At 41.3% G+C, this 17220-nt stretch overlaps 1 protein-coding gene across 1 annotated transcript in view; it reads left to right on the top strand.

Moving 5' to 3' along the window:
• SLC25A12 (solute carrier family 25 member 12) overlaps positions 1 to 17220 on the top strand; it is a 98159-nt gene that overhangs the window by 12847 nt on the left and 68092 nt on the right. Inside the window, exon 3 of the mRNA XM_062187798.1 lies at positions 12537 to 12679. Coding sequence (XP_062043782.1) covers positions 12537 to 12679 — 143 coding nt within the window. The remainder of the gene's footprint in view (positions 1 to 12536; positions 12680 to 17220) is intronic.

Raw genomic sequence — 17220 nt, 5'->3', positions numbered from 1 at the left:
TTCCCAGGCCATAGCAGAGAGCTAGACTGGGAGAGGAGCAACTGGGACTAGAACCGGTGCCCATATGGGATGCCGGCACCGCAGGTGGAGGATTAACCAAGTGAGCCACGGCGCAGGCCCCAAAAGTAACCTTATTAAAAACAGAATCCAAGCTAGGTTCATATTACATTTGATTATTCTGTCTCTTGGATCCTTAATACTTTCTGCACCCTACCACAATAAAAGTCCTTATTTCTCTATAGCAAAAATACCAACATTAAGACCTTCTCTCCCCCTAGGAGCTGCACCTTGATTGTCAGAGAGACATGATTTAGCTCAGGCTGATAAATATTTATGCTCATTGTATATTTCCATTGCTACTTAGACCAAGAGATTGAAGTATGTATTTGAAGAATAATCCAAATTAATTATTCAACTTGCTTTACCCTGGGAAGGATTCTAATTCAAGTTATTGAGTTCTCTGGGGTCATTATTTTTTTTTTTTAAGATTTTATTTATTTATTTGAGAGGTAGAGGTATAGACAGTGAGAGGGAGAGAAAGAGAGGAAGGTCTTCCATCTGCTGGTTCACTCCCCAAATGGCCACAACGACTGGAGCTGTGCAGATCTGAAGCCAGGAGCCAGGAGCTAGGAGCTTCTTCCGGGTCTCCTACCTGGGTGCAGGGGCCCAAAGCACTTGGACCATCTTCCATTGCTTTCCCAGGCCATAGCAGAGAGCGGGATTTGAAGAGGAGCAGCCAGGACTAGAACCGGTGCCCATAAGGGATGCCGGCGCTGCAGGTGGAGGATTAACCTAGTATGCCACAGTGCCAGCCCCATTGGGTCATTATTTTATTTCCAAGGATTTTGGCCATTTTTGAGGGGAAAGTTGTTTTGGTAGACCTAGCTTATAAATACGGTAGCTTTGGTTGATATCAGTGGTAAGAGTCTTATTCCTTCTCACTCTGTTAGGAATTGCATCATTCAGTAGCTGAGAGTAGGACTTACTGTAATAGACAATGAAACTATATGTTTGAAGCCAAAAGAAAAATAAGCATGTAGCATTTCATGAAAGTCGTTGAGTTAGATAGTCAGGATTCAGAAGAATTTTCTTTGCATAATCAAGCAAATTCTGTTTCTAGTGTGAGAAGTATGCATCTGTAGGTGCTAATTAAAATTAAATGTGTAAAACTGCTTTTCCATGGGCTGGTGTTGTGGTGTAGAGGGTAAAGCTGCCGCCTGAGACGCTAGCATCCCATATGGGTGCCAGTTTGAGACGGTTGCTCTGCTTCCGATCCAGCTCCCTGCTAATGTGCCTGGGAAATCAGTGACGGACAGCCCAAGTGTGTGTGGATCCCTGCACCCACGTGAGAGATCTTGCCCAGTCCTGGCCACTGGGGCCATTTGGGGAGTGAACCAGCAGGTGGAAGACCTCTTTCTCTCTCTCTGTCTCTGTCTTTGTGTAACTCTGCCTTTCAAATAAATAAATAAATGTTTCAACAACAACAAAACAAAACTGCTTTTCCAAGATGCATATGTAGTTGGTTTTAGTATTATCAGAACATTTTTACATTGGTAATTAAAATCCCTATTAAAAAATAATATGGCATAGTAAAGTTGCTAAAACTAAAAGATGTGGTCCTATGTGTTTAGCATTTTTTTCTGTCGTTAAATTGCTATTTATGATAGAATACTCTTTGATTTCAATGGTGCCACCATTCTTAAATAAAGTGAATTTCACACTGGGCTGCTGTACCCAGGTTTATGTGTCGGGTCTGTGTGGTCTTTGCTCTTTGTGCAGAGTACTTGTGTAGTGAAAGGGCATGCATTCCTGACTAAATTTGGCTTCCATTGGAAGAAAGCACAGTAACAGTGAAGGACAGCAAAAGCATTAGCTTCTTATGCTCACTCTTGCCTTGGTACATATTGTCCTCTTCTGTTTTTCAGAGTTCATTTTTCTTGTATGGGAAATGTTCTCTGTGATATCTGTAGTTACTGAACTATGTGGCTTTGTCCTTTGAGTTACTGAAATTGAAAGACATTAAGGTCCAAAAATGTCAGTTCATCTCAGTTGGAACAAAGTCATGGAGGAACAGTTTATTTGGATTCATATTACAGCCACATGTTGGATAGGCAGAGACGAAGCTGCCGAGACCAGTCATGACCAATTCTGGAAGCCAACCCTAATGAAATTTTGGTTTGGAGAGATGTGAAATGTTAGAACAATAACTGCTTCATGTTAGGGCAAAAACAGGAAAATTCAGTAAGCAAGGAGAGAAACTGGGATCTTGGGCTTTTCTGTTTTACAGTAACTGTTTCAATATGCATATGTATATATGTTTATCATTTCCATTTACTTCCATCTTCAGGATCTATTTTTTCCCCTTTTTCAACAGGATAGCTATTTTGTAACCCCCTTCCCCTGTTTTTTTTTTTTTTTTTTTTGTTTTGTTTTTGAGAAGTGGCTCAGAGAAGCAGAGTATTTTACCTAAAATTTCTCAGTGAATTAATTGCACAGGGGTTTTGAACCCAAGTCTTCTGACTTAGTTTCATGCCATCATCTCTGAGCTGCTTGATGGCAGGAACTGTGTCACACTGATCTCTGCACCCCTAGTACCAGGAACAGTTTTAAAATGTATGCTAAATAATCTAGAAGAGTAGATTTCAGCAAATTTTTGGCTTAAAACATAGTGTTTTCAGACATATTGCCTCAGTTTTGATGTGTACACTTGAAAGAAAATTCTTGATTGTGATAGTGCTATATGATTTGTAAAAAGTAACTAGTTTTTTATTCGCATCAGAATTTTCCTTTATTATAGTCTCTGAAATGTCTTGTAGAACTATGAAACATCAAAATATCTGCTTTTGTGAACTTAAACCATTTAAAGAGATCATTTGTATCATGTAGATTATTTGGATTTTTACTAATTCAAATAACTGAATTTTACGTTAACTTTTTTCCTTAGAGGAAATTTACAGTTGTAAGTTCTTTGTAATGTATAGTTAATATAGTTAACTATAATGTAGTTTGCATGTATTTTAAAGGTCACTTCAGGTTAAATTTGGCAAATTGCAAAGGAGTACCTTCTATCCAGTTTATTCCAGTCAAGTGAGGTCTTGACATGTTAATCTACTGGCTTGATCACAAGACATTTCTAGATGGTGTGATATTGTTTGGAGCTAGAGATAGTTCAGTGTAATTACAATCCATGTCTGTATATGAAATCTTCTTTTATTGACAGTGATTTTGATCAAATGTTTAAGGATTCTAATCTTTCAAAGTCTATTTTATTTCTCAAGTTTCAGAATGCCAAGGTTTTTTCAAACACATGTGAACTATACTCAATGTAAATTTAAATATTGTGGAAATATTAAAGGTGTATGCACTTTTGCATTTTCAAATAGTTGAGTTGTATTTGGAAAAAGTTTAAGCAAGGAAATAGATCACTTATTTTCGTTCCAATACTGTCAACTACTTCTTTTCAGTGCCTTTCATGTGTCCTTGACTTCTTGCCCAAGAAGGATTTACAACTGCTTGAGAGACATCTTTGAAATGGCAAATGATTAACTCTAAAGTTATTCAGAGTATGAACATAAATTTTGATTAATTTCATTTTAGGTCAGCTTTTGAAATGATAGGAATAAAATGAAAATGTTATGAAACTGTCAAATGATCTTATATATTAAGATTTGGCTATTGCTTGTATTTCATAAGTGAACTGGCAGATATAAGATATGTTTGTCCCTCTTTGTCACTGGGCCTTTCAAGTAAATAAATCAATCCCTGAAAAAATATTTTTAGCTTAAATATGTCACCAATTTTTGAGGTACTAACTTTTCTCTCAGCTTAATACCTAAACTTTAGCATAACTGTTTGGGAGACTCAAAGCTTTGTTTTAAATTGCTTTTTTTTTTTTTTTTTTTTTTTTTTGACAGGCAGAGTTAGAGAGAGAGAGACAGAGAGAAAGGTCCTCCTTCCATTGGCTCACCCCCAAAATGGCTGTCATGGCTGGTGTGCTGCGCCGATCCAAAAGCCAGGAGCCAGGTGCTTCCTCCTGGTCTCCCATGCGGGTGCAGGGCCCAAGCACTTGGGCCATCTTCCACTACCTTCCCGGGCCACAGCAGAGAGCTGGACTAGAAGAGGAGCAACCGGGACTAGAACCCGGGGTGCCAGCGCCACAGGCAGATGATTAGCCTAGTGAGCCGCGGTGCTGGCCTTAAATTGCTTTTTATCATTTTTGCTGTAACTACTCAAGTCATTTAGATTAGCAGAAAGAAGAAACCTCAGTAAGGCCACTTAGTATTTTCTTATATCTAGCCTTATGTGTTACCTAGGCCATGTTTACTGTTAAGAAATGTTATCCCTTCAATTAAAAGAAGAAGCACTAAAAGTAATTAAGTTGTTTAAGTGAGTCATTCTCAATTTAAGAGTATTTAAAATTTATTTTTATTTATTTGAAAGGCAAAGAGAGGCCTTCCTTCTCTTGTTTTGCTCCCCAAATTGCATCCAACAGCCAGGGCTGAGCCACAGCAAAGCCAGGAGCCCAGAACTCAATCTGGATCTCCTACACAGATGTCAGGGAACAAAGTACTCGAGCCATTACTTGTTGTCTCCCAGAGTACACATTAGCAGGAAGCTCAAATTGGAAGTGGAGCTTGGGACTTGAACCCCAGGCACTTTTATAGGGGCTGCAAACATCTCTCTCTCTCTCTCTCTCTCTCTTTTTTTTTTTGTTAGATTGATTTATTTGAGAGGCAGAGTTATGGACAGAGAGAGAGAGGTCTTCCTCTCTTGGTTCACTCCCAAATGGCTGCAACAGCCGGAGCTAGCCGATCCTAAGCCAGGAGCTTCTTCTGGATCTCCCACATGGTTACCGGGGCCCAAGCACTTGGGCCATCTTCCACTGCTTTCCCAGGCCATTAGCAGAGAGCTGGGTTGGAAGAGGAACAGCTGGAATATGAACTGGAACCCATATGGGATGCTGGCGCCATGGCTAAAGGACACCACAGTGCTGGCCATGATGCAGACATCTTAACTGCTGTTCCAAATGCCCACTCCCCAAAAATTATTTTAAAAAGTATGTTTTGGAGTAGGTGTTGTGGTTCATTGGGTTAAGCTGCTGCTTGGGATGCCAGCATTCCATCTCAGAGAGCTGGTTTGAGTCTGAGATGCTTTGCTTCTGATCCAGCATCCTGTTAATGTGCCTGGGAGGCAGCAGATGATGGAAAAGTACTTGGATTCCTTCCACTCATGTGGGAGACCCAAATGAAGTTCCTGACTCCTGGTTTTGGCCTGGCCCAGCCCTGGCTATTGCTTGTATTTCATAAGTGAACTGGCAGATATAAGATATGTTTGTCCCTCTTTGTCACTGGGCCTTTCAAGTAAATAAATCAATCCCTGAAAAAATATTTTTAGCTTAAATATGTCACCAATTTTTGAGGTACTAACTTTTCTCTCAGCTTAATACCTAAACTGTTTTAGCATTTTGACTGATTGTGGGCAGATTCCAGTTTGAGTTCTACATTCCCTCTTTGGTTCTGTCTGCTCAGACAACAAGCTAACTGACATTGCCAAGTAATTGTCTCTAATTTAATGAGGTAATTAGTTAACTGTCTCTTTAGAAGTCAAGTACTGACTCCTGGTGGATGAGAAGACTGATGCTTTATCCCTCTGAGCCATCCACTCTATCCTTACGTTAAAATCAAGTTAAAATAGACTGAGAGAACTGGGGAAAACACTGACAAAATACCTCAGGGTAATTGGTTCTCTGGCATCATTTATAACCCCGGATACTGGCAAAGCCTGTTTCAGCACATGTCAACAAAAGCATTTGTTTTCCTTGTTGGCTGCTGTGTCCTTGGTGGTTTGTGCTGCAAAGGCTGCTCTATTTCCTGATAGTTTTAAAAGTCACAAATGTTGTAAAATCCAGATGATTCCATATATATATATATATATATATATAGTATATTTTCATTATGTGTCTATTCTGAGTACACAGTAGTAGTCAGGTTTTAGAGTATGAACCCCTCTGGCAAAAAGAAATGGACAATCACTTGCAAACTTTGTTAATGCTACCTGTGAAATGTTTTCATATTCTCTTTGTTGTGTTGTCACCTGCTAGTTAAAGACAGAAAGGAACACTCAAACAATTGTGAAGAAAAAATAAGATCATCATGATTCCATCTCTATTATTTTCATATTTGCATTTTGTATTTAGTTTTTCCTATTTAAAAAAAAATTTAAGTATTTGAAAGGCAGAGTTACAGAGAGAGAAGAGACAGAGAAAAGATCTTCCGTCTGCTGGTTCACTGCTCAAATGGCCTCATTGGCTAGGTCTGGGCCAGCCTCAAGATAGGGGCCACAGGCTTCTTCTGGGTCTCCCATGTGGGTGCAGGTGCCCAACCACTCCAGCCATCTGCTGCTGCTTTCCCAGGTACACTAGCAGGGAGCTGGATCAGAAGTGGAGCCTCCGGGACTCAAACTAGAGCCCATATGGGAAGCCCATGTTGAAGATGTGGCTAAGGCGGCAGCTATACCTGCTATGCCGCAGTGCTGGCCTCAGTTTTTCCTTTTTTAATTTTTCAATGGAGTCAGGCTCAGGATTCCTTGTCAAAGGATGTGAGTATTTTTATGTTTTGCTATAAACAATTATATGTGTACATCCAGTACATGAAGAGGTCTTCAAAAAGTTCATGGAAAATGCATATTATGGTAAACTCTGCATATATTTCAACATTTTGCACTAAGATAACCATCTTTTTTTTGACAGGCAGAGTTAGACAGTGAGAGAGAGACAGAGAGAAAGGTCTTCCTTTTTCCATTGGTTCACCCCCAAAGTGGCTGCTATGGCTGGCGCGCTGCGCTGATCTGAAACCAGGAGCTAGGTGCTTCCTCCTGGTCTCCCATGTGGGTGCAGGGCCCAAGGACCTGGGCAATCCTCCACTGCACTCCTGGGCCACAGCAGAGAGCTGGACTGGAAGAGGAGCAACTGGGACAGAATCCGGCGCCCCGACTGGGACTAGAACCCGGGGTGCCGGCGCTGAAGGCGGAGGATTCTTCTAGTGAGCTGCGGCGCTGGCTAAGAAACATCTTTTTTTAAAAAGCTTTTATATTTATTTATTTGACAGGCAGAGGTGGACATAGAGAGTGTTCCTATCTGCTTGTTCACTTCCCAAATGCCTGCAAGGACCAGGCCAGTAGTCAGGAACTCAATCTGGGTCCCCCACGTTGGTGGCAGGAGCCCAACTATTTGGGCATTATTCCTGCTTGCCATGCTCTGCATTGGCAGGGAGCTGGCATCAGGACTTAGAACCAGGAGTTAACCCAGGCACATCAGTGTGGGACACAGGCATCCTAACTGGTGTCTTAACCACTAGGCAAAATGCCTGCCCCAACTTATTTTTATTTATATCTGCACTTGAGAGGCCCAGAGAGGAAAAAAAAAAAAAAAAAAAAAGAGAGAGAGAGAGAGAGAATGCATGCTCCCATGTTCCCCTCTGTTGGATCAGTCCCCAGTGCCTGCAGTGGCTCTGGGGTGGGGCGGATGCTAAAAGCTGGGAACTCAGTCCGAGTCTTCCACATTGGTGGCAGGAACCCAGTCAAGTCATAATCACTTTTCCTAGGGTCTGCGTTAACAGGAAACTGGAATCAGAAGCAGAGCCAATATTGAAGCCAGGCACTCCAATATGAGATGTGGGCATTTTAACTACTAGACCACAGACTCGGCCCCAATTTTTTTTTTTTTAAATTTCATTTTCCACAAATGTTTTGAAGTGCCCTCATATTGCTAAATTGCTTTTCAAGAGGATTGAATTGGAAAAAAGCAAGATGTGCAGAACAGTACAAATAGTATGCCAGTGTTTCTGTATAAAAGGAAATGTGATGAGAAATTAGCATGTGTATACAGCCATGCATCACTTTACCACAAGCAGAAATTCTAAGAAGTGCATCATCAGGCAATTTCAAAATAACAAAGTGTACTTACACAAACTAGCATGCCGGAGATACCACTAAGCAATATAATCTCACGGGACCACTGTTGTATATATGGTCTGCTGTGACTGAAATGTCATCAGTAGGCACCTCATTGTATATAATTTGCTTGTTTATACATAGCTATCTCCAGAACATTTAATGTGGGTACTTCATAAAGTCTGGGGGAAAAAACAGAATTCAAAGTAAGCTTATTTTTGTGCAAAAGTTGAAATCTACCATAATAGGCACTTTCTATGAACTTTTTGAAGACCCCTCATATATATGGATTTCAGAAACTTTCTGCACCAAAATAAGCTGTCTTTTAATTCATTTCCACAAACTTTTTAAATACTCTCATGTAAGAAATTGTTTACTCCTGGGGTGGGGAATTAAGCAGGGGAAAAAGGTAGCAGAAAGACTTTTCACTGTATATGCTTTTGTACAAGTGAAGTAAATTGTTTTCTCCTTTTTCACTTGTGTTGCCTTGTTCAGTCCTCAGCCTCTTTCACCCGAACCTTGTCATCACCACCACTTGGTCTCCCTGTCTCCTAGTGAGTTCCTCTCTTCTCCACTTCTCTTTTCTTTTACAATGCCACCATGTCAGTTCATGACTGTCTTCCTCTAAAATATTTAATGGTATCCTAAGGCTCGCAAAATAAAGTTCAGACTATGCAGTGTAGCATTCAAGGTTTTCTTCTTTTTTTTTTTTCTTTTTTTATTTTTTTGACAGGCAGAGTAGACAGTGAGAGTGAAAGACAGAGAGAAAGATCTTCCTTTGCCGTTGGTTCACCCTCCAATGGCCGCCTTGGCTGGCGCGCTGCGGCCGGCACACCGCGCTGATCCGAAGCCAGGAGCCAGGTGCTTCTCCTGGTCTCCCATGCGGGTGCAGGGCCCAAGGACTTGGGCCATCTTCCACTGCCTTCCCGGGCCATAGCAGAGAGCTGGCCTGGAAGAGGGGCAACTGGGACAGAATCCGGCGCCCCGAAGAACCCGGTGTGCTGGCGCCACAAGGCGGAGGATTAGCCTGTTAAGCCACGGCGCCGGCGACTTTTTTTTTTTTACTATGGCAGTACCTGAGGACTTAGTTTCCTTACACTCCCCTCCATTTATTTCAGTATATTTATAATTTTTATTAAATTAACATTTGGTATCTTAATTATTTTGATTGTAGTCCTATTTATCTTGAACCAAGACTTATATTATGATAATATTTTCTACTTTTGGAAGCAAAAGTACTTTTTCGGCTGGCGCCGCGGCTCACTAGGCTAATCCTCTGCCTTGCGGCGCCGGCACACCGGGTTCTAGTCCCGGTCGGGGCACCGATCCTGTCCCGGATGCCCCTCTTCCAGGCCAGCTCTCTGCTGTGGCTAGGGAGTGCAGTGGAGGATGGCCCAAGTCCTTGGGTCCTGCACCCCATGGGAGACCAGGAGAAGCACCTGGCTCCTGCCATCGGAACAGCGCGGTGCGCCGGCCGCAGCGCGCTACCGCGGCGGCCATTGGAGGGTGAACCAACGGCATAGGAAGACCTTTCTCTCTGTTTCTCTCTCTCACTGTCCACTCTGCCTGTCAAAAAAAAAAAAAAGTACTTTTTCACAGAGTAAAAATTTCCAAAATTTTCACTTGCTCAGTTATTCGTTTACCTGTTATCCATCTATTACTAACTCATTAACTTAACAAATATTTACTGAGTACTTGCTTATGTCGAGCATGTTCTTTTTGCTTAGAATACATCAGTAAACGAACTCCACGAAGATTCTTTCCTTTGTGACACGTAGTTGGGAAATAGACAATACACCTAATAAATAAGAAGGTAATAGGTGCTAAGGAAAAAAGCAGGGTAGCATAGACATATTTGAGAATACAGATATAGGTATGAGTTGTAACATTAAGTAGTGTCATAAGGATAGGTCTCAATGTGTAGGTGATATTTGAGCAAAGACTTAAACTCTCCTTAATGTTATTTTCCACATAGCTAGATGGCCTGGATAATCTGGCATTACTTTTCCCTACTGGCTTTGCTTCTTGGAGCCCTGTGTGTGCCCTGGGCAGGACCAGGTTCTATGGAGGAGGGGAGCACAGTTGTCCTGGGATTTCCCTGGGCTACTTCCCTGGGTTGGGTCATCTGTTTCTTGGATCCCATGTTGTCTTTTTACTTGGTTAACCCTCTCTTTTAAAACAAATTCTCCTATAGTTTTCTGAGAAACAGTCCATGAAGAATGAAAAAAGTGTTGAGAACAGTGATATTTCAAAGTACTTTTTATTTTTTAAAGATTTATTTATTTATTTGAAAGTCAGAGTTACACAGAGAGAGAAGGAGAGGCAGAGAGAGAGAGAGGTCTTCCATCCACTGATTCATTCCCCAATTGGCTGCAACAGCCAGAGCTGCACCGATCCAAAGTCAGGAGCCAGGAGCTTCTTCCAGGTCTCCTACACGGATGCAGGGGCCCAAGGACTTGGTTCATCTTCTGCTGCTTTCATAGGCCATAGCTGAGAGCTGGATCAGAAGTGGAGCAGCCGAGACTCGAACCGGTGCCCATATGGGATATCGGCACTGCAGGCGGCAGCTTTACCAGCTACACCACAGTACCGGCCCTTCAAAGTACTTTTAACCTGACCTCACATTTGATCAAAAGTTTGGCTCTGTTCAGTGTAAAGTTCCAGTTTTGCAGTCATTTTTCAAAATATTCAAGGCCTACTGCATTGTCTTCAAGATTTCAAGGTTGCTATTGAGGAACACGATGCCCCTGGTTCACGATCCTTTGTATGTGACATGGTTTCTCTCTCCTAAGACTTTGCAGAGTTTGATTCCTATGTTCTGCAATTTTGTGATGATGGGCCTGCTATGGATTGTGTGTGTGTGTGTGTTTGTGTGCTTAGTGTTTAGTGAGCTCTTGCAGTCTTTAGTTCTGAGAACTTTTCTCATGCTACTGCTTTGTTGGTTGACTGAGTAACTAAATTGATTTGCTGTATTCCAAAGAGGAGGGCTTTTGTTTGTTCATGTTTGGTCATACCATATAACATAAAACCCTTAAAATAATACATTTCTCTGATAGACCAGTATTGTAATTATTAAAAACATTATCGACATAAAAGAATATTTTTCCAGCCATTAGAACTTTGAACAAATACCTGTGATGGAAGATCTTGTTTGTTGTGGCCTTTTTACTCATTTCTTTTCTCTCTCTCTCTTTTTGAATTTATTTGAAATGCAGAAATAGAGGAGAGAGAGAGAGAGAGAGAGAGAGAGAGAGATTCCATCTGCCGGTTCACTACCCAAATGCCTGTGATGGCTGGGGCTGGGCCAGGCCAAAACCAGGAGCCAGGCTCTTCTTCCAGGTCTCACACATGGGTTCAGGGGCCCAGCTACTTGGGCCATCCTCTGCTACCTTCCCAGGTATACCAGCATGGAGCTAGATTGGAAGTGGAACAACTGGGACTTGAACCTGCAGCCATCAGGGATACTGGCACTGCTGGCTAGAGACTCAGCTTTCTACACCACAGTGCTGCTCCCCACCCCCTTTTTTTAATTTGAAAGGCAGAGATAGAGGAGGAGAGAGAAAGATACTCATTTCCCGTCTAAGATTCAGCAGGTTATGCCATGTCTTTTCCCCCAACTTACATTTATTCTTGAAGACAGGAAGCTCTAGAAATCCACAGAGGCTGTTTTCACATTTTCAGGTCCTGGTTACCCTTTCACTTTTCCCGATTTTTCTTATATCCTTTCCCTTACACACACACACACACACACTTAAAGATTTATTTATTTATTTCAAAGGCAGAGTTACAGAGAGAGGGAGGGACAGAGAGATCTCCCATCTGCTGGTTCATAACAACGGGGCTGTGCCAGGTTGAAGCCAGGAACAAGGAGCTTCTTGCAGGTTTTCCATATGGATGACAGGGACACAAGCACTTGGGCCATTTTCAGCTGCTTTCCCAGGTCTTTAGCAGGGAGCTGGATTGGAAGTAAAGCAGTTGAGACTTGAACCAGTGCCAGCATTACAGGCAACAGTGGCTTAACCTGCTATGCCACGATGCTGGCTCCTATTAGTGTATTTTTAATTGAAATATAATTCAGATGACATAAAATTCTCCATTTTAAAATATAAAATTCAAGAGGGTGTGTGTGTGTGTGTATGTATGTGTGTGTACAATGTTGTATGACCATCACCACTATCTAATTCCAGAACGTTTTCATCATCCACAAAGAGAAACTCCTTACCTGTTAAGCAGTTAACTTCCATAACTCTCTTCTAGCTCCTGGTAACCACAATTCTCTGATTCTGTGGATTTCCCTGTTGAGGACATTTTATGTAAATGGGATCATAGACTATGTGGCCTTTTGTGTCTAGCTTCTCTTACTTAGCATAATGTTTCCAAAGTTCATTCCGTTAGAGTATATATATTAGTACTCTGCAATGTTTTTAAATCAGACTCTGGATGTTTAATTTCTTACTATATAGAGAAAAATTCTTCATTTATTATTCTCATTTTGATTTTAATCTTTAATGTAGCTTTTCACAAAAAAATATAGTGTTGAATAATTTTAATTGCCCAGTATCCCTTTTTTTGGTTTTGTTTTTTAGTATGCCAGTACTGAGGTTGATGGAGAACATTACATGACCCCAGAAGACTTTGTACAACGCTATCTTGGACTATATAATGACCCAAATAGCAATCCAAAGATTGTACAGCTCTTGGCAGGAGTAGCTGATCAAACCAAGGATGGGTAAGAACTTTTATGCATTTTCTGAAACCAGTGTTCTGGAATATTAAAAATTAAAAAGCCATGAGTTTACCTATGAGTATCTAGAATTTTTATATTAGTAAACTATGAATTTTCTTCAAAGTTTAAAGAAACTGTTATTTACTGCCATTTGCAAGGGTACTGGAATTTATTTCTTTTTAAAAAACATTGTGATGGGAAAAGCTACATTTTACATTGAGTAGTCTGAACAAAGGAGTCCCAGATAACAGTGTTTCTTGCATTCTTTTATTCAGTAAACATTGAGTATCTGTTATGTTTCAGGCATTGTTCCTTGTGCTAGGATACTTCAATGAGTAAACCACTCAAAGATAGCAAAGAAAATAAGGGGCAAGTATTTGGCCTAGCAGCTAAGACACACACATCCCATACTGCAGTGGCTGTTTTTGATTCCCAGCTCATAATTCTAGCTTCCTGATAATGCGCACCCTGGAAGCAGTGGTGATGGCTCAAGTATTTGAGTTCTTGCCACTCATATGGGAGACTTGCAGTGAGTTCCAGACTCTTAGCTTTGGCCCCTGGGCTGTTGCAATCATTTAGGGATTAAAGCAAAAGATAGGTGTATGCTCTCTGTCTCTCTGAAAAAAAAATATTTTTAAAGTAGATTATATTACGTTAGGAAGCTATAAGTGCTATCCTGAAAAATAAACCAGGGAAGAGTTAGGTCTACATATTTATTTGGCAAACATTAATTGTAAAACCATTTGCCAGGTACTGTAGGACCTTAAAATATAAACATAAATAAAATGAGGTTTCTGACATTGAGAAGAAACTCATGGTCCTGTGGCAAAGAAGATGACCAAACAAACAAAATGATACAGTTCTTGTGAGATAAGCTGCTATAATAGACATTTATGGAAAGTCCAACAGGAACCCAGGAAAGCATGGTTAGCTCTGTGTTGAGTGGTCTAAAGGGCATCATTGAAGAGGTGATATTTGACAGGACTAACAGGAATTTGCTGGTAGTTGCACAGATAAGGAGAGAATTCCAGGAAAGGGAACAGTAGTGGCTTCAAACATCAAGGGGCATGTGTGTGTGTTTTGGGGAGTGGTGGGTGGGAAAGTTTTATTGCAAGTGGTTTTGGGTGACTGTGATGGTTCTTTGGTGCTGAGAAAAATGTAGTTGGACTGGAGTTGGGGACTTTGGGTGCTAGACTTGCATCCTATGGGCTTGTGACTCTCAGTCTTGGAGATATTTTTAGCCTGGTAGTGTATGGATGTGTGGTCACAGAAATAACAAGGTGTATCTTCAGAGTATCAGTTTACTCAGCTCAGGGAGAAAAAGCTACCACTATTTTTTATTAAAGTCAAATTTGGCTAAACTATGGAACAATTGCTATATTTATATGAATTATATACAGAAAATCTTGGTTTGCTCTCACAGTTTCAAACTATATTCCCATGTCTTGGGCTCAGGTTCTTTTCCTAACAGAAGAGACCTAGCATGAAAAGCTTTGAAAATTAGACAGTAAAAAGTTTTTATTTTTTTTAATTTCAAATTTATTGGGGCAGGCCCTGTGGCATAATAGGTTAAGCCTCTGCCTGCGGTGCCAGCATCCCATATGAGTGCCGGTTTGAGTCCCAGCTGCTCCACTTCTGATCCAGCTCCCTGCTAATGACCTGGGAAAGCAATGGAAGATGTCCCAAGTCCTTGGGCCCCTGCACCCCTGTGGGAGACCTAGAGAAAGCTCCTGGCTCCTGGCTTCGGCCTGGCCCAGCTGCAGCCATTGCAGCCATTTGAGGCATGAACCAGCGGACAGAAGCTATCTCTCTCCTTCTCTTTCTCTCACTCTCTCCCTGTCTCTCTCCTTCTCTCTGTATCTCAAATAAATAAATAAATCTTTAATAAATAAATCAACAAATGGCAAGTGTTGGAGAAATTGTAAGACATTTTGTATTTGCTCTCTAAAAAATGTGAAATCAGGGCCTGCGCTGCAGCTCACTAGGCTAATCCTCTGCCTGTGGCACCGGCACACCGGGTTCTAGTCCCGGTCGGGGTGCCGGATTCTGTCCCGGTTGCTCCTCTTCCAGTCCAGCTGTCTGCTGTGGCCCGGGAAGGCAGTGGAAGATGGCCCAAAGTGTTTGGGCCCTGCACCTGCATGGGAGACCAGGAGGAAGTACCTGGCTCCTGTCTTCGGATCGGCACGGTGCCGCCGCAGCGCATCAGCCGTAGTGGCCATTTTGGGGGTGAACCAGCGGAAAAGGAAGACCTTTCTCTCTGCTGTCTCTCTCTCTCTCTCTCACTGTCTAAGTCTGCCTGTCAAAAAAAAAAAAAAAAAAAAGTGTGAAATCATCCATAGTGGCTTATCAGTCATAGGGTCTCTCAATTGTGATTAGACAGAAAGGTATATGAAAATGAATTATATTTAATCAGGATTTTTTTTCTTTAAAATTATTAAAGGTAAATACATATTTAACTCTTAGACATTTTCAGAGTATTTGTTGTTATTAATTTGATCTGAGACCCTTCAGAATATCTGTATCTTTCCAGATACTTCCTTTTGTGACCATCTTCCCTAGTTCATCTCAGTGCATCTTCTTTGAAGTTTCATGTAGTTCTCCTCAGAGCTGAATTGTGTCATTAAAGTAGGACATTTTCATGTGGTCAAGTGCAATCAAGGTTTTGGTCACTAGAGTAGAGTAGATCAGTAAAGAGTTTTCTATAGTATTATAGAATCTAATAATGTTTAATAGTGTTTATTTTTTAAAATACCTATTTTTTTACAAGATAAATTTGTTCTATTTCAAATTTTAAAAACTTATTTTTTAAAAGATTTATTTATTATTTGAAAGTCAGAGTTACAGAGAGGGAGAGAAGAGAGAGATCTTCCATCTGCTGCTTCACTCCCTAGATAGCCACAAAGTCTGGGGGCTGGGCCAGGGCAAAGCCTGGAGCTGAGAGAGTCTTCCTGGTCTCCCACATGTGTTACAGGCACCCAAACACTTAAGACTGTCTTTTGCTATTTTTCTCAGGCGCATTAGCAGGAAATTGGATCCGAAGTGGATCCGAAGTTGGACTCAAACCAGCTCCCATATGGGATGCTGGCATTGCAGGCAGCAGCTTTACCCTTAAGCCACAATACTGATGCTTAATTTTTTAAAAAAAATCTTGGGGGCCAGCACTGTGGCACAGTAGGTTAAAGCCCTGGCCTGCGGCACCTGCATCCCATATGGGTGCTGGTTCCAGACCCGGCTGCTCCTCTTCTGATCCAGGTCTCTGCTGTGGCCTGGGATAGCAGTAGAGGATGACCCAAGTCTTGGGCCTCTGTACCCATAAGGGAGACCCGGAATAAGCTCCTGGCTCCTGGCTTCGGATCGCACAGCTTCCAGCCGTTGCAGCCATTTGAGGAGTGAACCGTCAGATGGAAGACCTCTCTCTCTCTCTCTCTGTCTCTACCTCTCTCTGTAACTCTTTCAAATAAAATAAAATAAATCTTTAAAAAAATCTTAAACTTCATTTTTTTCCTTTGTTTTTGAAATGAGTCAGATTGGGATTAAGCAGGAAATCTGACAGGTTAGGTCACAAAAATATAAATGAGTATATGAAGCATAGATTGTTTCTAAAGCAGAGAGACGTAGAATTTTCTAGAAACACAAGGATTCTTAGCCTACTCTTCATGGATGATCTTCAGGGATTCTTAAACATCATATAATATAATGAGAATGTTTGAATTTGTGTCAGCCTTTTTCTAAGGTGAGGGCATAGATTTTCATAAAGATCTAAGACTTCAGAAAGGCTAAGTTCCATTATAAAAGATTTTTCTATAATTTTAATTCAACAGAATAAAAGGATTTGCTAATGTTTGACTTATTTCAAGATGTCAACCCTTCCTCATTTAGGGAAAATAATATTCAGAGGTTGATTGACATGCCCAGTAACACAAAATTAATTCTTAATTTTCAGCCTTCCATTTTTCTTGACAAAATTTTTTCTCTTTTTTTCCTTTTATCTGTTTCATACCCTTTTTACTTAGGGCGATGATGAAAGATTAGAATAGTTCATTTGGTATATTTTTGCCCAACTCCAAAATGTGTTCCTTGGTCTAAGGTCATTTTTTGATAATGAGTCTTGGAGGAATATCCTTTGAAACAGAGACACATTTTTTTTTAATTAATTTATTTAAGAGTTAGAGATATAGACAGTGAGAGGGAGAGACAGAGAGAAAGGTCTTCCCTCCATTGGTTCACTCCCCAAATGGCCGCAATGGCTGGAGCTGCGCCGATCTGAAGCCAGGAGCCAGGAGCTTCCTCCTGGTCTCCCATGTGGATGCAGGGACCCAAGCACTTGGGCCATCTTCTACTGTTTTCCCAGGCCATAGCAGAGAGCTGGATTGGAAGTGGAGCAGCTAAGACTAGAACTAGCGCCCATATGGGATGCCGGCACCACAGGTGGAGGATTAACCCATTGTGCCATGGCGCCAGTCCCTGAAATGGAGACACATTAACAGTACTTCTAATCATCTAACGCCAAGTCTAACGCCAAGTCTGAGTAGAATTAGTATAAG

Source organism: Lepus europaeus, chromosome 1 (genome assembly GCF_033115175.1).
Source record: "Lepus europaeus isolate LE1 chromosome 1, mLepTim1.pri, whole genome shotgun sequence".
In the NCBI taxonomy this organism is placed as follows: Eukaryota; Metazoa; Chordata; class Mammalia; order Lagomorpha; family Leporidae; genus Lepus; species Lepus europaeus.
Note: the sequence above shows the minus strand (reverse complement) of the source record. Positions and strands in the feature narration are given on the sequence as shown.